Source organism: Odontesthes bonariensis, chromosome 19 (assembly GCF_027942865.1).
Source record: "Odontesthes bonariensis isolate fOdoBon6 chromosome 19, fOdoBon6.hap1, whole genome shotgun sequence".
Lineage (NCBI taxonomy): Eukaryota > Metazoa > Chordata > Actinopteri > Atheriniformes > Atherinopsidae > Odontesthes > Odontesthes bonariensis.
In genome coordinates, this window is record NC_134524.1 from 25,970,046 (window position 1) to 25,993,221 (window position 23,176).

Sequence of the window (23,176 nt, forward strand, 5' to 3'; positions counted from 1 at the left end):
CAGAAGACTGTCTCCTTCGCATGGAGCAAGATCATGTAAGTGTAATTGCTGAGTAAAAGTGTCATTTTTACAGCCCATCTAATTCAATCGTTATGTATGGTTAGCTTACGGTGGCTAATTTAGCTAGCCAGTAAGCCTGGTAAGCAGCTCCTCGACTGTTTGTAGAAGCAGCTACACGCTGAGTATGAGGAAGAAAAACACACTTAGCATAGAATTTGCTATGGGTTAGGAAGGCACTGCAATGTCCACATCAGGGCTCTCAAGTTTTCAAGTTCGCTTGGAGTGAGATTCGGGCGGGGCAGGGGCCGGGCCGTGTGCGCGGGGGGGGGGGGGGGGGGGGGCTGGTCCCTTGCAGTATTCCATCGCCATAAACTAGCTAAAGAACAATTGTTTTATTTATACCAAAATCACAAATCTTCACTTTTACACTAAATTCTGCTATATTTTAAAATAAATTGTTTTAGGTATGCAAAGTCTTAACAAACAAATTTTTTTCATGAGTGTTGTTGTAAGTGTTTGTGGCAGATTTTGATGCTTGATGACTGATATTGGGGGCTCCCATTTAAAGCACAGCCATTTTCACAGTCATGATGGATGAGAGTTCCATTCAGAGCCAACGTGTTCCTGGTCTTGGTTTTATTGAGCCCCACCATGGAAAAAACCCTCTCTGCATCAGCATTTCGGTGCGGCAGAACTAATACCAGTTTGGCAATTGTAGATAGCCTTATTGGGAACCTGCTCATACCAGTCACCTTTGAAAATAATTAACCACGGAAGCCTAATTACACTCCTACATATTTTTCATTTTTCATTAAGTTGCTCATGTCAAAGGGTGTGTGCTGAATATTTAGGCCTATTACTCCAACGAACACTTTAATCGGCAGGTATTGGTCTTTTACAAGGAGTAGGAAAACTATAGTTACTAACAAAAGATTAAAATAAATGAAGATATGACCTGCTGATGATCCTGACGGTTCTCTTCCACCTCCAGCTCGTCTACAACTTCTGCACGCATTCAGAGCATAAAGGTTATGTCCGCTGTGCATTCATGGAACGGGTGCTTGCAGCTTAAAGCTATTTCAGACCTCACCCGGCAACAAGAAATTCTGTTTTCTGATTTTCCGATGGGTTGCTAAATCAAGACAGCTGTACCAGAGCTATAGTTCTGAGCTGTACGAGCGCACAGTAACCTGCCATTGACTCGTTTATAGTATAGGCCATTATAATTTCTGTGCGACGAAGTTGATCATTTCTCAGCGTGAGAAATGGCATGTGTGGCGTGTGAGCGTGTGAACTTGTTGAAATGCGTGTGTCTCACGCTCATTGCGTGAGACTTGAGAACCCTGGTCCACAACATTGTTATAGCAAATGTATAAAATCTATTTAGGATAAAATGCCAGTGGCAATATACCAGTAAATGTTGCCTTTTAGCAATACACTTCGGCGCTATTCTACCCATCGCTCTGTTTTCCTAGCCTGGCTCTCACGCAGACCCTTCGTGCTTCGTGCATCTTCGTTACACTTCGTGAGCTCGCACTAGGGTCTGGGCTCGCCTTGTTGAGCCCGAAGTCTTCGGTTACCACATAACCGGGCCAATCATAATCGTGGGGCGGGGTGTTAACAGGTATGACGTAGCATCCGGCGCGACAACGAACACAGTCAAACCACAGCCATTGCCGGACGATTAGCTGCTGCTAGCTCCTGCTTTGCTCGCTGCTGTTGTGTTTTGTTTATTTTCCACCACAGACCGAAAGACTGGTCGCGCTCCAACGCGTCACGTCCGCTTTCGATATGATTGGTCGAAGTAGTACGTGACACACACATTGAATTCTCCAATCAGGTTCGAGAGGTTTTTGAATACAATCCCCGCCTACTCACAGCAGAGAACAGCTAGGCAACCGACAAAATTCCAGATGGATGAGAAACATCCATCTGCGTGAGAACCAGGTTACTGTTTTCCGGGATCACATCGAGATATCAGTAGGAAAAGAAACGAGCAAACTCTCTACAACATAAGCCGAATCCTGGCGCAGCAGCTAAAGCTAACCCCATCGGGCACTTTGCTTTAGCTTTAGTGATGTGCCTGGGCGAACGAACGAGACGGCTCTTCGAAGTGAACGATCAGAGCCAGCTCCTGATTGTGCCGGGGCCATTTCCAGCCTTAAAGGCTCGTGTATACTTCGCAGCAGTGTGTCGCAGTGAGCTTGTCGCAGACACGACGCAGTTATTTTTGATTTATGCCTTGAAGCGCTGTCTGCGCTATGTTAATCCCACGCCACAACGCAAGAGGGACAATCACGAACAAGCTAGGATTGTGGGTGTTATGGTTACGGAGGTCATTCAACAACAATGGCGACTGGACGAATGCGCACTTTGATTGAGATGCAGCTGATCGATCTAGAAATAGAAGAAATATTGCTACTACTGGAGCTGGCAGAGAGGCGAAAGAATCGTCACGGTTAGCACGGTTAGCGTCAGCCGGTTAGCAAACCGGAAATACGCATAGTGTAGAGCGGATGTAGAGTTGACCAATCAGAGGCCTCCTTTCTCTCCTCCCTGCGGCGATGTCTGCGGTGAGTTAAGGCTCTAGCATGGTTGCCGCGTCTGCTCGCGCGAGCGGTGTTGATGACGTCACGAGTTCGTGCCCGCCATAGGACCCTATATAGTGGCGCAAGTCGTTGCGCGCCAGTAGTTGCAATTTTCTCCGTCACAGAGGTGGCGCTGCTACGTGAAGGTTACCTCTACTCTACAACCAGGAAAGTGGAGAAGAAAACAATGCCGCTGTCAAGAGCAAGAATACTGTAATTAATGATACTGCTGCAGTTTTCGGATCATTTTAATTTTTTAATTCAGTTAAAAGAGGTGAAGGTTTGAAGCCCCCGGCATCAACAGAGTCTCTGCCCTCTTCTTTGCCTTCACGTATCTGTCCCGTAGCTTCTTCCACACATTCTTACAGAACTCTCCCTCTTTCCCCACAGTTCTGCCAATCTCTGTGCAGCAGTTTGGGGAGTTTACGTGGTCCCTGTGCTGTTTCACTGCAGTTTCGTACAGCTGCCTGTACAAACGCACCTCCTCACTGAGCCTGGTCTCACATCGGTCCATCCGGTTCGTTGTGCTCGGCGCCGCCAAGTTACAAAAATCGACTGGTGCACGACAACGCGCTGCGCCGTCTTTTCAAGGGAAGCGCCATGCCTGATACGTCATTTTGACGTCACGGTGCGACACCGCCGTGACAGACGCGGCAACCATGCTACCGCCTTTACAATTTTGAGGAGGTGCACCAGAGTGTCTGCGTAGTGTCTGCGTAGGGGGCGGGGGCATGTCTGCGTTAACTGCGACACACACGCAGACGACCTGGTTTCCGACCATAAATCAGGCTTAACTGCGACACACACGCAGACGACCTGGTTTCCGACCATAAATCAGGCTTTAAAGCCTCTCTCTTTCTCTCATTGTTGTGCAGTTTGTCCAGCGCTGTATTATTATACTATCGCTTGATGTGGGTTTCCTATAATATAATAATAAATACGCACAGACGCAAGGATGTGGTAACAATTGTTTACTCAATCACTAGGCAACAACATCAGACAGGAATAATCGATCATGGAACTCAATTATCGCAACAGTCAAACATATTCGAGCAGCGAGTGCTGGCTAGAATACAAACTGTGGCAGCGAGCGTAGAGGTCCAGTCCAGGTAGACAGTTGGTAAGGGCAAGGGTATTATACCAACTATACTTATTATATATCACCTACTACCCCTCTGTTTTTCCTTTGTGTGTACATAAGTAATGTAGTCTTGTACTTCAGTTGTAATTATTATGTCTGTCTTGACAGATTGATGCCACAGTCATTGATTGTATGGATGACAACACTCTGGCTGGCTACATTCCAACTTATGGAGATCGGATTGCAGCAAGACGCTTCTGTTTGCAACATAATGGTGCAAGTGCAAAAGAATCAACAAAACATTCAATGCTTGAAAAACTGAAAAAAAAGATGGGCATTGGTGGGAATGATGATGACACTAATAACCAGGAGACTTCTACTGCAAAACGGAAAAGAAGTTATGCGAAAAACAACAAATGGGCAGAAAAAACGACAAGAAAAATTGAGTTGGGGTGGATCCACGAAGGTAAACAAGTCCGAAAACGCAGAGGGGGGGGGGGCAAGGACCCTTGATATCCCCAAAGAATCAAAAAAAGAAAACATATTACAGTATGCCAAAGATATTTTCTTCCCAAAAGGACAAAATAAATTTGGAAAATTTGAAACATTTAGTCATGACATATTAGACTATCAGGAAGAAGCTATTTTTGTTGAAGCTATTACTGTTGGAGAACTGTACAGCATACTAAAAATGGGAGTGTTGAGATTTTACCTGTGCACTAAGGCCCCAAAAGATGAGGATGATGAAGACTGTGATGGGGGACAATCAAATGTGAACATGGATGTACAACTGAATGGCATGCATGAAGAAGATGAGCAACTTATTCTAACTGTTGATACAGAGGCATTCCTAGACACGTCTGAGGTGATGCTTGGCCCCTATCTTGGAGAACCCATGGCTGGCCAAATGGATGACACATTGATATATCAGCCTGTACTGCAGGTCGATGAGGATCTTAACATCACATCAGTCCTCTTTCCCAGAACAAGCTCAGCACTCATCACTCAAGACACAGCATCTACAGGTGACAATACATCCAGCACATCTCTCCCAACAAGCACCGCAAACTTTACTCCAGAGTCAGCATCTGTAGGTGATGTAGCAAGTAGTTCCGCAGCTTCATATGATGTTGTGCATATCACCATAAAACTTCATAGAGTCAATCTTCTGGAGGAGATGATAGACCAATTCAAAGATTCAGCACTTCTCAAACACCAACTGAAATACACCTATATAGATGAAAAAGGACCTGATGTAGATGGTGTCTCAAGGGATGTGTACGCTGCATTTTGGACAGAGCTACTGGACCACACAGCTGAAGGGGAGGACCTGAGGGTTCCATCTCTGTGTCCTAAGTGGCAAGAAGAAGAGTGGAAATCAATTGGCCAAATTCTTTTAAAGGGATTTCAAGACCATGGCTATTTTCCCTACCGCCTTTCCCCTGCGTTCACAGTGGCACTTATTTTTGGTGAGAGTGAAGTCTCAGATGATGTGCTTTTTGAAAGTCTTCTTCTGTATGTAAGTCAGTCAGACAGGAATCTGATCACCACTTCCTTAAAAGAAGATATTTCAGAGGAGGACAGGAATGAGCTGATTGACCTTTTGGACCGTTTGGATGTAATAGCACTTCCAACCCAACAGAATTTAAAAGGCATCCTCCTAAAAGTGGCACACAAGCAATTGATCCAAAAGCCAAGATATGCATCAGAAAAGATGTCCTTAATAGCTGGTTCCTGCCTAAAAGAAGCTTTTGTGAGCCCACAAGATGTCTTGCACATGTATGAAGACAAAAAGCCAACAACTAAAAAGCTTTTGAAGTTACTAGATGCCTCTCCTTCAACTCAAGCAGAGAACCAGAGCTTTCGTTATCTGCAACAGTACATAAGAGGACTGGATGATGCAGGTCTCAGAAGGATGTTAAGATTTGTCACAGGGTCAGATGTTATCTGTGTTAATAAGATTGAGATCATGTTCACGGCAGTAGATGGACTGGCACGACGACCTGTAGCGCATACCTGTGGTCCAGTTTTGGAACTGCCATGGACATATGTTTCCTATCCCGAACTACGCACTGAATTTGACAGTATACTGATTGCTAAAAGCTCCTATAAATTCAGCATAGCATAGGTTTATTATGGTGTGCTCATCTCATCCAAAGACAAAAACTGAGATGGTAGTAGAAGGTTGATATTTTTGAACATCTGAACAAAAATGGGGTTAAATCAACATTTATCTGTCTTTTTTTGTTTTGGGGCATACTGTTGGATGTTTTTCCTGTTAGAGCAATATTAGCACTGCAACATATAATGTGTTTCTCTGTTGGATGTGCACATAATGTTTATAGACAGAGGTGTATTTTGTCAAGTTTGAACAAAACAAGCCTGTTACTTTTAACATGTTGATGAGTTCCCAGAGACAGCAATGTGATACTGCAATGGTTGATCTACATGTTACTACAAAATAAATTGAGACTGGCACTCATATCCCTCATTTTTTCATTGATTATAGATTTTACCTTCATGTTGGGAAACAACAGTTTATTTTGTGTCAGGTTTAAATCTGTTTTATTTGGTAAAAGCACAAATTAAAAGGTATCAGGAAGAAAGCACAAGAAAGAGCCCTGGAGTTATGGTGTGCCCCCTCCCCTGAAGCACAAATCACATGGTACTGAGAAACAACAACACTGAATTCGACATTCTGACATAACTTGGTAAATGTCTTATTCTTACATAACTTATGGAAACAAATTTGAATTATTTGTTGCTATATTCAGATGAGCAGGACGCAGCATTGCATAAACACTCCACTGTGTGGGACTGTAATGTTGATCTCAAGAGACCTGATCCTATTTTGATAGTTTTAACTGTTCAGATGTACAGTGAAGATCAAGAAATTAAAACAAAAACATCATGGTTGTGATCTTGCTATTCCTCATAAATGTTCAAACCTAACCAAAATCAACAGTTGACTATATAGTCCTGCCTTAATACTCCAGAGATTGTGGGGTAATTTCTAAGTCTTTTAGGATGCATGCTCTCAGGAAAAGATAGAGCTCTATAGCTTCATCTGCTGTGGTGGGTGAGTGTAAGAAGTTCTCTGCCATTATAAGGCAACACATGCTGAATACTGTTTCATCACACGGGTAAGGTCCTCTCTGTTGGCATTCTTGTTTACAAGCCTCCACTGCTTCCCGAGAGACCCCTTTCAGGTGATCTTGTCCTCCAAATAGATGAGGGATGGTGTATATGAGAATCGGACGTCCACTTGGAGCTACTGCATTTCTGCTCATGCGGATGACATGGGTATTCCACAGATGTGCAACTCGCTGCAGTTCTTCCTGTATAGTAAGAAAAAATATCAAGGCTAACGTTGTTACTTACAGGCATGGGATTTTTAACAGCTGCACTCTAAGGCCTACTGGCTGCAATATTGTGTAACCGTGGTGAAAACAAACAATAGCCCAAATGAGCTGGTATTGGCTCTTTATTAAAGCCAAACTTCAGGACTGAAGGTATTTATAGCTATCCTACCATGGATACTGCTGTCTATATATTTTATATAAATGTTTGCATATTCATGACATTTTACATTATAACCTGGTTACATATGTATAACTATTCTACTTGACCACAAGCACCCTATCTGACACAGTCACTTTTATTCAACACTTTATTTAGTCACTTGACACTTTCAAATTGTGTTGTTGTTTATGTTTTTTTTTGTGCCACCGAAATTTCTTTGTAGTAATACATTGACAAATAAACTTCCATAAATCATGCGCGGGCTCTCTGTCTCGCTCTCGCTCTCTCTCTCCCTCTCACACACACACGAGATGAAACATGCATCTGTAGCCTTACCTGGATGATGGCCAGGCAGCCAAACAATATAAGCTGCTTGTCCAAGAAGTCTCCAGAGAAAAAGTATTTGTCTTTCAGTTCCTGGAATCGATTCATCCAGTATTGGGCATGATGTCTTCTCAAAAAGGCCCACCAGCTTTCGATCCGCTGATTGTGATTACTTGACCCAGAGATATAACAATTACTGACGAGGCGATGATCCGTACTCCATCGTAAGAATCTCTGCATTTCTGCCATTGTGACATTTTCTGTTCCAAAATCTGCGCGTATTCTCGAAGGTGTCCCCATCCTCCTCTCAACTTCTCTGATGAAATAACCAGCGATGATCTTGGGATTGTTGTTTGTTGAATAGCTATGAAGCCATATCATGAGTCTTGAAAAGCCATCAATTGCTCCATTTATACATACACCAAATGGTTTTAGTTTGTCATAAGAGTCAACATGCCACATAAAATTAGGCCCAGGGTTAAAGTACGTGCGCCGCATCAAGCTATTTCTCCGTCTTTGTTCAACACCACGGGGGTCGAGAAACTTCAACAAATGCCTCACCGTACTTTGGGTGACAACATATCCAGCTTGGATGCAGTTGAGATGGTGGAGCTTATATCCATGGAGCCTCCCGTGCCCATCCAGCTGATCAATGAGGAACGACGCTACCTCAAGAGGATCAGATTCATTCTTTCTTCGATACAAACCCATGCGTTTCAAAATCCTTCTTAGAGTACGCATACTAATAACAATATTATCCACTGTGTTCAATAACTGTGAAATCTCTCCATGTCTCAAACCAAGATTAAAGTATAATTCAATTGAATCGTGTAAATGAGCCATAGCCTACTCTTGCCTCTCTGTTTCTGTCTTATCTTGAAATAACGTAAAACCATACTTTCTTTTGACATGAGATATTTTCACGTTATAACGTGAACATATCTTATCTTGAAATAACGTGATAATATCACGTTATAACGTGAACTTTTGTATCTTGAAATAACGTGATAGTTTCACGTTATAACGTGATAAATATATTGTTAAAACGTGAAAAAGATATTGTTATAACAATAAACTTTTCACGTAATAACGTGATACTGAGCCTCCTTTTTTTTTCCGTAGAGTGGCAGCAATACGCTTCCGTAGAACTCAGCAGTCAGTCACTGTTAAAAAGCCTTATGGCTGTGGGAACAAAGGACCTCCTGAACCTCTCAGTCCCGCAGAGAGATGAGCCTCTCACTGCAGCTGCTCCTCTGTCCTGCCAGGATGCTGTGGAGAGGATGTTTATTGTTCTCCAAAACAGAATACAATTTCCTCCTCATCCGTTACTCCATCACAGCACTTTGAGGGTCCAGCCTTCTGCCTACAACAGAACCAGCCTTTTTAACCAGTTTGTCCAGGCGCCTACAGTTTGTGTCTGTCGTGCCACTCCCCCAGCAAACAACAGCATAGAACAGTGCACTCTCAATGACAGTGTGATAAAACATGCACATCAAATCACTACAGACATTGAAGGACCTGAGCCGTCTCAGGAAGAAGAGACGGCTCTGGCCCCTCCTGTACACTGCTTCTATGTTGGCAGACCACTCCAGTTTATTATCCAGCACCACCCCAGGTATTTGCAGGTCTGAACAGTCTCTATCCCTCCTCCATCAATGCAGACTGACTGGTATGGAGTTTTAGATCTCCTGAAGTCCACCACCAGCTCTTTGGTCTTGGTGGTATTCTGGAGCAAACAGTTCTTTTTGGTCCAGTCAGTAAAGGCCTCCACAAGGTCCCTGTACTCCTTCTCCTGTCGACCATGCACACATGCCACAACAGCCGTATCATCAGAATACTTCTGTATGTGGCAGGACTCTGAGTTGTACCTGAAGTCCGATGTGTAGAGGGTGAAAAGAAAAGGAGCCAAAACAGTACCCTGTGGAGCCCCAGTACTGCATTCCAGTGTTCCAGAAACACATTTCCCCATCCTCACATACTGTGGTCTGGCAGACAAATAGTCCAAAATCCATGATGTCAGGGAGGGGGCCACACCCATACCTAGAAGCTTGTCTTTCAGTATGAAAAGCGGTATGGTGTTGGTCACAGAACATGATTCTCACATATGAACCAGGCACATCCAGATAAGCATATGCCCGATGTAGCATTTACAGAATCGCGTCTTCCACTCCTATGTGTTTCTGGTAGGCAAACTGGAGGGGATCAAGAGCCTCAGCAACCTGCAATATCATGCGACGAACAAGGAGTCTCTCCAAGGTCTTCATGATATGAGATGTCAAAGCCACCGGTCTGTAGTCATTCAGCTCCACCGGATGCCCCAATTTGGAGTTCCTCAGTCTGTATCCAGTGATGGTCCTCAAGCCCCTTCACACCTCCTTGGTGTTATTGTTCTCCAGCTGTCTCTCCACCTTTTTCTTGTACTCCACCTTAGCTCGACGTAATGTCTTTTTCAGCTCCTGTTGTACACTCCTCCGTCTTTCTCCATCCCCATTCTGGAACGCCCTCTTTTTCTGGTTCAGGAGGTCTTTGATGTCACTGGTGATCCATGGTTTGTTATCTGGATAGCACCTTACAGTCCTCACTGGAATCCCAGTGTCCCTACAGAAGTTAATGTAGTCTGTGATGGTGCTGACCCTCCTGTCCATGTCAATGTCCGTTTCTTCTTCCTCCAGCAGTACAGCCCAGTCTGCGACATCAAAGCAGTCTCTCAGTGCATCACTCGCCTCTGGTGACCACTTCCTGAAAGATCTGGTAGTAACAGGAAGTCTTTGTACACAAGGTCTGTATGTGGGTTGTAGATAGACCATGCTGTGATCAGATCTACCCAGTGGTGGAAGAGACACTGTCCTGTAAGCCTCCTTCACGTTAGCTTAGAACAGATCTAATGTCCTTTCTCCACGCGTTGGACAGTCCACATACTGTACAAAGCCAGTCAGGCAGGAGGAAAGAGAGACGTGGTTGAAATCCCCTGTGATTGCAATGAATGCCTCAGGATGCTGGGTCTGTATCCTAGCAACGGCGTCATGGATGACGTCACACGCCGTTGTAGGTGCCGCCCTCGGTGGAATGTAAACAACGATGATGACTGTATTTGGGAACTCTCTGGGCGCATAGAGTACACGGAAACCAACTGACAGCAGTTCAATGTCTGGACAACAAACCCTCTCCTTAACGGTCACATTGTGGGGGTTTACCCATCTCTGATTAAAGAATAGTATAACACCTTTTATATGCAAATAGTAGCCACGACTATGGGATGTGTACAGGTTTAAGGATTAAGATCAGGAGTTCACGTTACCCCTTTTTTTTCCCCTAAATAACAAATCTTCCTTCTCTCCGGGTACTCCGGCTTCCTCCCACTGTCCAAAAACATACACGTTAGGTTAATTGGTGTCTCTAAATTTTCCCAAGGAGCGTGTGTGTGGTTGTTTGTCTCGTTTGTCTCTGTGTGGCCCTGTGATGGACTGGCGACCCGTCCAGGGTGTACCCCGCCTCTCGTCCAGTGACAGCTGGGAAAGGCTCCCGCCCCCCCCCCGCAGCCCGACAGTTGGATTAAGCAGGTGTAGTCACGCCATGGGACTCATGTTTTAAGTTTTATGTTTTAGGTCACGTCTTGGTTTTCAGTCAATGTTCAGTTTTTAGTTTTGCCATGTTTTAGTTTCCCTGCACTCTGTTCGTTAGTTCATTCACTGCACCTGTTCATTCCCCTCCAGCTGCACCCAGTCACTAATCACTCAGTCCCTATTTAGTTTCCAGTCTCCCCTCTCAGTTGGGTATGCAACCGGCATTCCGACATCCCGTCACTCAGACATGACGCCACTGCGACATCCCGCCATTCCGACACTTTGATACCTCCATTCCGACCAGGGGTGGAAAGTAACGAATTACATTTACTCACGTTACTGTAATTGAGTACTTTTTATGAGTAATTTGTAATTTTCTGAGTAGTTTTTGAAATGTGTAATTTTTACTTTTACTCCAGTACATTTTGACCCAAGTACTTTTACTTCGCTACATTTGAAACCCCTCACGTTAATGAGTAAAACAAATATTTATGGTGAAAAATTAAATGCGGGCGGAAATTTAAACAGCTGGGTTTCACTTGACGTCACTTCTGTATTTTCTAAGCGCGCGAACCTAAGTGGTGGGCAACTGGAGCTGGGTCCCATTGAAAACACTGTGTTTTGTCTGCCACTTTTTTTGCCCAAAATGCCTCAGTTTTGTGCCGTTTTTGGATGTTGCAATCGGTCTAACCGAGAGAAGGGAAAGGGTTACTATCGAGTACCTAAGGTAATCGCCCATAGAGGTGAGAAATGGAAAAAACTCACAGAACAACGCCGTAAAAAGTGGATAGCTAACTAGACGTTTGGAGCTGAATCTGCAAATGCTCGTGTCTGCGGTGACCACTTCGTCAAAGGTATGCGCGAAATCTAACTGTTTTGTAGTAGTGCAGTAAAGTATTATGTTGTTAAATGCCAATCAACAGTAATGTAATACGGGCTACGTTTAGGCTTTGTTTTGAAGGCTGCCCCAGCGCGTTGTTAGCTACTGAGTCAGTGGACTGGGCTCCGACGTCAGTATTTGGATATTTGGATCTCGGCATTTTATCAAAACATAAACATTTTTTATTGTTATTCCACAATGAAGTCCCGCAGGTCAGAGGGTTCTGGGGAATTGGAGGGGTACCTTGCCTGTGTGTCGGAGAACATGGACCTGCTGAACTCCTTCCCAAACATTAAGAAGCTGTCTCTGAAACTCAACACAGGCCTTCCAGCCTCAGCTGCCTGTGAGAGGCTTTTTAGTTCAGCCGGGTTGCTCTTCACAGCAAAGAGAGCAAGACTTACAGCAAAAAAACTTCGAAAATCAGCTGCTGCTGAAATTGAACAAGAGCTTTTCCGGTCTAAAGTTGTAGATTATTGGCAGATTTGTGGGATCCTGTGGGCACTGTATTTTGTATAGTGGGATCCTGTGAGCATTTAGTTTTATTTTGAGATGTGGGATCCTGTGGCATTTTATTGTGAATAGTGGGATCCTGTTAGCCTAGCAAGCCAGACCCGTACAGCAAAAAGCTGTACAGGGTCTGGAGCAAATTCCATTTCCATTTCCATTCCATTTGCTCCAGACGGAACTTCCATTCCGGAGCAAATTCCATTTGCGGCCGCTAGGGGCGTCTAGATTTCTAGGCTAGGATCCTGTGGCATTTTAGTTTGATTTGTGGTATCCTGTGGGCACTTAATTTTGTGTGCATTTTGTTTTTTTTAATACTTTGATTGTAGTTTAAATTTCTTTATTCTTATCATAGTGTTGTCCATTGGACAATAGGACTGAAAATTGTTTGCACTTTATTCAATTCAGTTCAATTCAAAAATACTTTATTTATCCCAGAGGGAAATTAAATGTTGATGTAACTCAATTAAATCAAGGAGTTATTATAGATGCTGATGGCTGTGGGCAGGAAAGATTTCCTGTAGCGGTCCGTTTTGCATCCAAACTGAAGAAGCCTTTGACTGAAGAGACTCTGTTTTCCGATAACAGTCTCATGGAGAGGATGTTCAGGGTTGTCCATAATTATGGTACAAGTTGTGACTGTCCTTGTGAGGAAGTATGTTCCTGAGCCCAGTTGATCTTTTGCAAGTGTGGATGTGCACTTTAATACACCTCGAAATAGATTAAAACAACTTGTACTGAATTTGATTCATGACTCATCCTTTTTTGCATTAAGAAAGTAATTAAGTAACTTTTACTCAAATTACATTTTAAATGAAGTAATTTTGTACTTTTACTCAAGTTAATTTTGAGATGGGTAATTTTACTTTTACTCTGAGTAGAATTTAGGCAAAGTAAAGATACTTTTACTTAATTACAATTTTTCAGTACTCTTTCCACCTCTGATTCCGACACTTTGATACCGCCATTCCGACACTTGTTGGTAGCTGTCAGGGTCGGACTGGGGAAAAAAATCGCGCCCCCCCCCCCCCCCCCCCCCCAGTATTAATTAGTATCTCCAATCTAATTAAATTAATTAATTAAATAAAAATAAAACACGGCTATGGGTTTTCATCCGCCGCCTTAAAGACGAACAGCGGCTGGTGGAGTCCCAGTGCCACAGGGCGGCCGGTGGGGACCCACCTCCACCACAGCGGCGCAAGTGGAGGCAGCTGGAGGAGCGCCAGCGGCTGCGCAGACAGTACAGGCGGGGAGGCAGGACGCTGGAGCAGTACTGGAGCGCTGCCCAGCGCTGCATCGTAAATTTTGAATAGTAGGCCTTGTTTTAAAATCGTTGGGTTTTGTTTTTTGTTGCTAATTTTAGTTGTATTTACCTCATTTTGAATGAAAAGTTAATAAAATGCTGTTGTTGATGTGGATCTTGTTGTTGTGTTGTTTGTTTGCATAGTGATTATGAGGATTGCACTTTAAGGTGCCCACTGGTTTCTTTAACCGTGGCTCTTTTTACGAGCAGGGAGGAAGTTCTGTGTGAGATCTCCTTCCTTTGTGGAGATGTCGACGGGCAATATTTTTAACAACAGCAGGTTGCGTGTCTTCCGACAGTTGTCACAGCCTTGAATGCGCGATGAAGATTGTAACTCTGCGCACCCCAATTGAAAACTAAAACCAACATTTAAATTTGGTATTCCTTTTGCAGCCACGTGCATTTATCTAACCTGCTGTCCCCTCCACAAGCACAAGGCATGCATGAATTAATTGAAGTCATCTCCGATTCTGTGTGGGCCGCGATCTTGTTAATGACTGAAATACGTCATGAAGCTTTTCGTTGAATTCCATTTGATTTGTATAGGCCTAATATCGAAAAACTTGCACAAGATTTGATCTTTTTTTGCATCTTAACTCCCACGGTAACATAGGCTACACATTGCATTTGCTGGTTTTCTGGTGCTGTGCTGTGCTGTCTTTGCGATGCGCATCTCCGCTTCACTTTGACAGCATTCGCAGTGGTTTAAGGTAAAACAAATTGAGGCAATTGTCACAAAAACAAATAGCATCCGTTTTACACTGCCAAATGAAATATTGGCTACACAACGAGCCCCTCGTCAGCCCTCATCATCAGTAAATTTCTGAGTGGGTGCGATCAGTCTTGCTTGACTTGCGTGTTGGAATGTCTCTCTCTCGGGCATTTGTAGCTGGTGCAGCCCTATTATTGCATGGCGAGCTGTCCACGCGTGTGGTGCTGAAATCGCGTGTCGGAATGGTGGTATGTTGAAAAGAAAAAATCATACCGCCATTCCGACAAAAGAAAAAAATGAAATTCGGAATGACGGGACGTTTCATTTCTTAAAAAAATGTCACCATTCCGACAATTGAACGTCAATGTCGGAATGTCGGTATGTCGGAATGGCAGCATGTAACCCTCAGTTGGCCGGATCTTTGCCCTACATGCCTTTATTCCCTGATACCTGTTTGTTCCATGTTTGCCTAAGCTAAGTATTTATTTATTTATTTATTTATTACCATGCCAAGTCCTTTTGTTTGTTCCACAGTCACGTTTTCTGAATCCGGCTTAGCCGCGCCTTTTGTTTGTACTTTGTTTTTTTGTTAAATAAACCAAGTTTTCCTTTTTGAAGTCCGCATCCGTGTCCTCCCTTCCCCACACCAACCTGACATGTAGAAAATGGATGGATGGATGGATGGACTAATCTTCCACTCAACAACTTGTCAGTGTAGAACTATTTTCTTGATGAATGAACCCCTTTCTTTGAAGATTAAGCTCATAGACAAATACCCTATTTTTCCCCGAGTGTACATTATTTCATCAATAATACCAAGTCGTCTGAGCCCACATGCAGCAAGGTGGTACAAACCATGATACTGCCACCACCGTGCTTCACTGATTAAACAAGACTCTTATGCTGACAGTGTGGTGTTTTCCTTTCTCAAAACATAATGTTTCTAATTTAAACCAAAAAGTTCTTTCTTTGGTCTGTCTGCAAAACACTTTTCCAACAGACTTCTGGCTCGTAATGTGACCTTTGGCAAAAACAGATGAGCAGCAATGTTTCTTTTGGAGAGCACCCGCAGCAGTGTCATGCACGCCATTGTTTTCCAACAACATGCACATATTTGTTTATTTTCCTGAAAAAAAAAATATTGTGTAACACCTGTAATATCCCTCCTTTCGTTTCATCCAGTTCTCTTTGTGTCCTTTTATACCGTATGTGGTTCCCATTTAAGCAAAATTCAAGCACCATTTACATGGAGGAAAACAACATCCATTTTCGTTAATATCACTAATTTGCTCAGGCTTATCCTGATGCTGAGAGGCCAAAGACCACAATCAACCAGACACGACAATTACGCAGTTTTTAAGAAATACACACAAAGCAGCTCCTGGTGGAATATGTACATCTTTTTATTATAATAAAATATTTATATGTGCCAGTCGTGGCGGCAACCCCCGAACCCGCTGGTGGACCCCAGTGGTGAGGGAAGCCGTCAAGCTGAAGAAGGAGTCCTATCGGGCCTTTTTGGCCAGTGGGACTCTGGAAGCAGCTGATGGGTACCGACAGGCCAAGCGGAACGCGCCCTCGGCGGTTGCTGAGGCAAAAACTCGGGCTTGGGAGGAGTTCGGGGAGGCCATGGAGAACGACTTCCGGACGGCCTCGAAGAGATTCTGGTCCACCATCCGGCGGCTCAGGGGGGGGGGGAAGTGGTGCACCGTCAACACCGTGTATGGTGAGGGCGGGGCTCTACTGACCTCAACTGGGGACGTCGTGAGTCGGTGGGGGGAGTACTTCGAAGGCCTCCTCAATCCTACCGACACGCCTTCCGATGAGGAAGCAGAGTTGGGGAGCTCAGACGTGGGGCCTCCCATTTCTGGGGCTGAGGTTGCCGAGGTGGTTAAAAAACTCCTCGGTGGCAAGGCCCCGGGGGTGGATGAGGTCCGTCCTGAGTTCCTCAAGGCTCTGGATGTTGTAGGGCTGTCTTGGTTGACACGCCTCTGCAGCATCGCGTGGACATCGGGGGCAGTGCCTCTGGACTGGCAGATTGGGGTGGTGGTCCCCCTTTTTAAAAAGGGGAGCCGGAGGGTGTGTTCCAACTATAGGGGGATCACACTCCTCAGCCTCCCTGGTAAGGTCTATTCGGGGGTACTGGAGAGGAGGATCCGCCGGATAGTCGAATCTCGGATTCAGGAGGTGCAGTGTGGTTTTCGTCCTGGCCGTGGAACAGTGGACCAGCTCTATACCCTCGGCAGGATCCTGGAGGGTGCATGGGAGTTCGCCCAACCGGTCTACATGTGTTTTGTGGACTTGGAGAAGGCGTTCGACCGTGTCCCTCGGGGACTCTTGTGGGGGGTGCTCCGGGAGTATGGAGTGCCGGACTCCTTGATATGGGCTGTTCGGTCTCTGTATGACCGGTGTCAGAGTTTGGTCCGCATTGCCGGCAGTAAGTCGGACATGTTTCCTGTGAGGGTTGGACTCCGTCAGGGTTCTGCTCATAATTTTTATGGACAGAATTTCTAGGCGCAACCAGGGCGTTGAGGGGGTCCGTTTTGGCGACCTCAGAATCGGGTCTCTGCTTTTTGTGGACGATGCGGTTCTGTTGGCGTCGTCGGGCCGTGACCTTCAGCTCTCACTGGAGCGGTTCGCAGCCGAGTGTGAAGCGGCTGGGATGAGAATCAGCACCTCCAAATCTGAGACCATGGTCCTCAGCCGGAAAAGGGTGGAATGCTCTCTCCGGGTCGGGAATGAGATCCTTCCCCAAGTGGAGGAGTTCAAGTATCTCGGGGTCTTGTTCACGAGTGAGGGACGAATGGAGCAGGAGATTGACAGGCGGATCGGTGCGGCGTCTGCAGTGATGCGGGCTCTGCACCGGCCCGTCGTGGTGAAGAAGGAGCTGAGCCAGAAGGCGAAGCTCTCGATTTACCGGTCAATCTATGTTCCTACCCTCACCTATGGTCACGAGCTGTGGGTAGGGACCGAAAGAACGAGATCGCAAATACAAGCGGCCGAAATGAGTTTCCTGCGCAGGGTGTCTGGGCTCTCCCTTAGAGATAGGGTGAGAAGCTCGGTCATCCGGGAGGGGCTCGGAGTAGAACCGCTGCTCCTCCGCATCGAGAGGAGTCAGATGAGGTGGCTCGGGCATCTGGTTAGGATGCCTCCTGGACGCCTCCCCGGTGAGGTGTTCCGGGCCCGTCCCACTGGGAGGAGGCCCCGGGGGAGACCCAGGACACGTTGGAGAGACTATGTTTCTCGGCTGGCCTGGGAACGCCTCGGGGTCCCCCCAGAAGAGCTGGAGGAAGTGGCCGGGGACAGGGACGTCTGGGTTTCTCTGCTTAGGCTGCTGCCCCCGCGACCCGATCCCCGGACAAGCGGCAGATAATGGATGGATGGATGGCATTTATATACATTTCAAGTGACATACAGTTGCATGATGACCCTCTGCTGTATCCACGTATAGACGTCTCCGAGTCTATCAGTCCTCTACAGTACACGGGTCTCTTAAGAAAATATAATAGTCAGACAATGCAAAATAAAAACAAGACATCCAGCAAATCAACCTGACATCTAAGCGAGTTTATGTTATATTTCACTTCCGAATTTAGTTTCAACTTTACTTTTGAATTGCTGTGGATTAAGGACAAAGCAGGTAGTGTTGATAGAGCCAGCAGCTGACGATTAATACCCAGGCTTCACCTTTGGACGTAACAAACAGATTTCTTTATGAAAATGCCATTTTACCACAGACACACAAAGACACAGAACACAAAGAACATTAATGTAAGCATTCTCAAATGGCGCTGCCCTAGAGGCAATAGAGAAAGTGCATTTTTCTCTGCATGAGGTTATCAGTGTCTCACATCATCGTGGTGGAATTTTGGTCCTCTCTTCTTTGCAATGTTGCTTCAGTTCATTAAGATTTGCACCATCTGTTTATGCACAGCTGCAGGATTTGTTGTTGTCATACGTAAAGTCGTAATTTTTGGCATTTTAAGAGTTTACATGATCTATCAGAACGCTTGAAGTTGAAAACGGTGACCTCCGTAGTCGCAAAATGCAAGAAATGCTTATTTTTTAACCGAAAAATAAAAAGTTATTCAACTTCCTGTCCCGCCCCATCAAAACACATGAGAACTCGTGCACGTCTACGTGCATGCCAGATGCGCGTACACGACTCCTCATTCATCAACTCACCTGTCATTTGCGATCATGGAAGACACAGTAAGTAGCCTGTAATGAAGTTCAATAGTCTAGAGATAAATAAGCGTGGGGACGAGCCTACCTTGTATCGCGCGTGCACAATCGGTGATTGACAGGCAGCAGAGCCCAGCTCGTAACCTGATTGGTTACCTTTTACCGGTCCGGTCTGCAATTTTGTAAACAAACCTGCTGGCTTTGGAGGGACCTAGCGAACTCATTTTTTTTTGTATTGGGGTATTTAATGTACTACTTTCAGAATCCCCGGACAGTTCCAGGCATTATGCTTGAAAAAGAGTTGCAGACTGCAGCTTTAAGGTCCCACCACAGCATTTCAATCAGGTTGAGGTCTGGACTTTGACTGGACCATTGCAACACCTTGATTTTTTTCCTTTTTCAGTCGTTCTGTTGTAGATTTGCTGCTGTGATTGGGATCATTGTCCTGTTACAGCTTTAGCTGACAGACAGATGGCCTCACATTTCACTTTAGAATACTTTGGCATACAGAGGAGTTCATTGTAGACTCAATGACTGCAAGGTGCCCAGGTCCTGTGTCTGCAGAACAAGCCCAAAGCATCAGCCCTCCTCCACTGTGTTAAGCCCTCAGCTTTGACTTTAAGCGTATTCTGATATCAAAATGTCCAAAAAAGATTTTTGATTGTTTTAGTGAAAGAGTGTGCAAGAATTGGTGCAGAATATGATAAATGAAGGGTTGTTGTGGAAACTGAATGCTGGATAAAATACTCATTTTGTAATGACTAGTTTGACTCAATGGTGGCAGTGTTGTGTTACCATTGCAGAGCTCAGACTCAGATGCAAAAAACGTCAGAGATGATTCAGGTGTTCGGCAGCTGGCTGCAGTGATGAAGGCTTTATTGATGACCAAACCACAGGTGCTGCCAAGGCAGAAACAAACTCACACAAAAAAAACTATAAACTAAACTTAAACAGATCAAAGGAAGAACAAGCTGACTGCTTTACAAAACAACAAGGAAGTCGTCAGAGGGACGAGTACAAAACCAACAGCTACAAACAACACAGTGATCTGACACTGAACAAAGGGCCATGTGGAGGATTTGTACCCAGGGTGGGGATAACAAACAAGGATCAGGTGTGGCAATCAGTGACTGAGGACCAGGTGTGAACAAGATGGAACTTCAACAGAACACACATGGGGGGTGTCTACTACAAAGTAAAACAGGAAGTGCAGGAGGAATACTGATGACCAAAAGGGAATCAAGACACCAAAAGACATGAGCAAATACTCCGAACATGACAGTTAGGCAATTACTTTTTCAGTTCTTTATAATTTCAATATGAAGGATCGCCCCAACCATTTTAACGGGAAAAAAAAAAACATTTTAATGTTTTAAATAAAACATGAAATTTCTAACAAAGATAGAAAGACCATGATCAACGTGGTCCTGATGTGAAATGACAGAAAAAACCTAAATTTGCATTTCCATGTAACATTTTGATCGGCCTTTTAATGTCATATGTCTAAAATCGTAATTTGTTCTTGAATTTTTTTTCCAACTGAATAAAACTTTCAGAGGGTGGTCAGGATTAAAATTTTACTGAGTTGCTACGACTGGGCTCAACAATGACTCCAGAGAGACAGACAGAGGTGGCAGGCAGTGTGATGTTGCTCATTGGATGATGAACAAGCCAGTGGTTAGAGAGAACAGACGCAGAGTTTGATCTCGGTGGCTCTCTCTGCATAGATAAAGGCTATGAATGAACGTTTATTTCTAATCGGCAATATATCTGGACTTTAGAGGAAGGCTGAAGCATCCAGGAAGTAGAAACACAAAACTAATTAACATCAAGAGGAGTCAGCCTCTGCAATCTTTCTGTGAGGCCACAACACTAACCCCTGCACTGCTGTGACACCCACCTCTTTCAATTAATTGAATTCAATTTAGTTTACCAGAGGAGTCAGTTAGTGACTCTCCATATGGTTTTCCAAAGTGGCGTAAGAATGTATTGAAAACAAGGTACAGTATTGTACAAACTCTCCTGAACCACCTCTCATTTCTTTATATTTTTATATTTTGCTTCCTTGGTGCTAGACTTTCTTATAATCTGTAAAAGTGGTCTGGAGCAATTCTTCAGGATATCTGACAGTCTTTCAAAGTTTTTCTTTGAACACTGGCTGCTTTTTCACTCATTTTCAGTCCAGCCCTTGTACCTTATCGTTTTTAGATTGTTGTTTGTTAAGTCTCAAGGGATGGGCTTGTGTTGTGTCTACATATACCAGACAAGCGTCAGGCCTAAAAGCCTATCTACAGCAGATTACAAGTATCTGAAAGTGATGACCTTGAGAAAGAGGAAAATATCCAGCAAAGAAAGAGGAAAATATCCAGCAAAGACCTGACACAGGACCTGAGAGATGCATCTGGACCTTCAGTTGATCCATCTACTGTTCACTGAAGCCTCGTCAGAAATGGTCTCCATGGAAGGGTGGCTGTCAGGAAGCCATTTATAAGGAAGGTAAACAGGGAGAAAAGGCTGAGCTGTGCCAAATGACACAAGAAGTGGACTGAAAATCAGTGGCAGCAGGTCTGATGGAGGGATGAATCCTCCCCAGAACCCGGACCTCAACATTACTGAAGCAGTGTGGGATCATCCTGACAGAACGGAACAAAAGCAGCCAACATCCAAAGAAGAGCTTTGGGATGTCCTTCAAGAAGCCTGGAGAACTATTCCTGAAGACTCCTTAAAGAAAGGACAGAAAGCTTGTCTGAAAGGGTTCAGATTATGATGCAGAATAAAGGTGCTCAGACCAAATATTGATTTTCAAGCTAGTTAGAATTGCATAAATCTAGTTTTGCCTTTTATACTGTATTTACATGTATGTTTGCACATGTTTTAATAATTTGCTTCAGTTAATTTCCATTTTCATGGCAATATATAAAGAAATTACTTTTGCAGGGTCATTGATTTAATTTCAACTTCAATTAGGATCTTTTATTTTAAGAAATATGTTTGGAATTTGTTCAAATCATGTTTTTAAAGGAAAAGTTTTAGAAAACTTGTAAGAAATCCTGACAGAAAAACAGAGCCCCAATAAAAACTTTTTTATTCAAGGTTTCAAGAATATTCAGCAAACTGTCTTTGATGTTAGCAGGAATTAAGAAGGAAAAAGTAAAAAAAATAATGTAAAAAAATAGAAATATTGACTGTAATCTTATGAATTTTACAGTGCAGGATAATACGGATCATACTATGGATCATACAAAGCATCTAAAAAACACGGCACAAACTAATGACTCCACGCCAAAGCAAAATCTTTGATTACTTATTACAGCGTAGCACACTGATAAGAACATCGCGATCCTGGTTTCAAAGTTGTGAGCGAGGTCTGATGAGGCAGAAGAGGCTGTCAGCATGAACAGGGTGTCCGCTTAAAAGGATTTCTCGTCCAGACTTTTCATGACTCCCTCGACCCAGGACAGACTCGGATCCACGCAGATGTGGCGACCTTTGTCTCCTGTGACAAAACTGAGACAAAGAAGTGGAACTGTTGATGTCATTTTCAGAGTAAAATGCTTCATTTTCCAGTAAAAGCATAGCTACAAACACTAAGATGAGAGGAAACTTGACGGCCAATAAAGAGTGAGAAAAAACATTTAGGTGATTTAGATGGGTTTTATTAAATGTTTAATTTACTGACTGATTATTATTGTAGTTCTCGTTAGACTTTTCAAATTCTTTGTAGATAACATATTCAGACTGAGGTAAACTCAGTTTGGAGCACTTACATGGCTGCAGCCCTGGGGCATCGGTAATCAGTCATGTAATACGATTTGATTAAATCCTTTCTTATCCTTCTTGGATAGTATTTGAAGCAGCAGTCATCAGGACCAGTTGAACCTGAAGAGAAGATAATTTAGCAATGTGTCGGCAGGGTGTCTTTCTAAGTGACATAGTTGAAGGTGACCTTACTGTTGCAGACAGCTGTAGAAAACAGCGCAGCTCCCAGGATGCAGAGCAGAAGGATGTAAGTGGTCTTCATGGTGATTCAATATTCCTCTGGTGACGACGACGGAGGGTAACACCACAGCTGCTCCTCAAAGCAAGTGAATTGGCAGGTGATACGGTCTGACCTATATCGAAATCAAAAAAAAAAAAGACCTGTCCGTGGTGTAAAAGAAGGAGGGCGTTGTGGTTACAAAGTTGCCTGAATCTATGAATATGCCTGTGACAAACTTTCCACTCGGTTAGATTGAACAGGAAATGCACATGTGGTTAGCCCAGAGGTGTTGCAGCAAAAAGTTCTCCTGCCCTCAGATAAAAGTTTTAAAGCTCACATCACAAAGGCTGATGTTCACATCTGACTTTTTCTCTGAGTTGTGGATGGCGCGATGAGCTGTGTTCACAGACAATGATTTCTGGAAGTTTTCCTGAGCCCATGGCGCGATTTCCACTACAGAATCATGTTTTTAATGCAGTGCTGCCTTGGGACCCCAGTATCAAAAATATTTGATTTTCAGACGTGTCCCCTGCCC

The 23,176-nt window shown here is 44.2% G+C and overlaps 1 protein-coding gene across 1 annotated transcript; it reads right to left on the minus strand.

The window, feature by feature from the left end:
- Positions 1–21,730: 21,730 nt before the first annotated feature.
- LOC142368400 (C-C motif chemokine 4 homolog) lies at positions 21,731–22,763 on the minus strand. Its single transcript, XM_075450533.1, has 3 exons — positions 22,614–22,763; positions 22,430–22,541; positions 21,731–22,169 (listed from the first exon to the last, which is right to left on the minus strand). Exons 1-3 carry the CDS (start codon positions 22,681–22,683, stop codon positions 22,073–22,075), a joined length of 279 nt encoding a protein of 92 aa, XP_075306648.1. The 5' UTR covers positions 22,684–22,763; the 3' UTR covers positions 21,731–22,072.
- Positions 22,764–23,176: the final 413 nt, after the last annotated feature.

Coding starts and splice junctions, on each gene's coding strand:
- LOC142368400 (XM_075450533.1), bottom strand. CDS start 22,683: ATGAAGACCACTTACATCCTTCTGCTCTGCATCCTGGGAGCTGCGCTG. Junction 22,542..22,613: donor TTCTACAGCTGTCTGCAACA/GTAAGGTCACCT, acceptor TCTTCTCTTCAG/GTTCAACTGGTCCTGATGAC. Junction 22,170..22,429: donor TGCCCCAGGGCTGCAGCCAT/GTAAGTGCTCCA, acceptor TCTTTGTCTCAG/TTTTGTCACAGGAGACAAAG.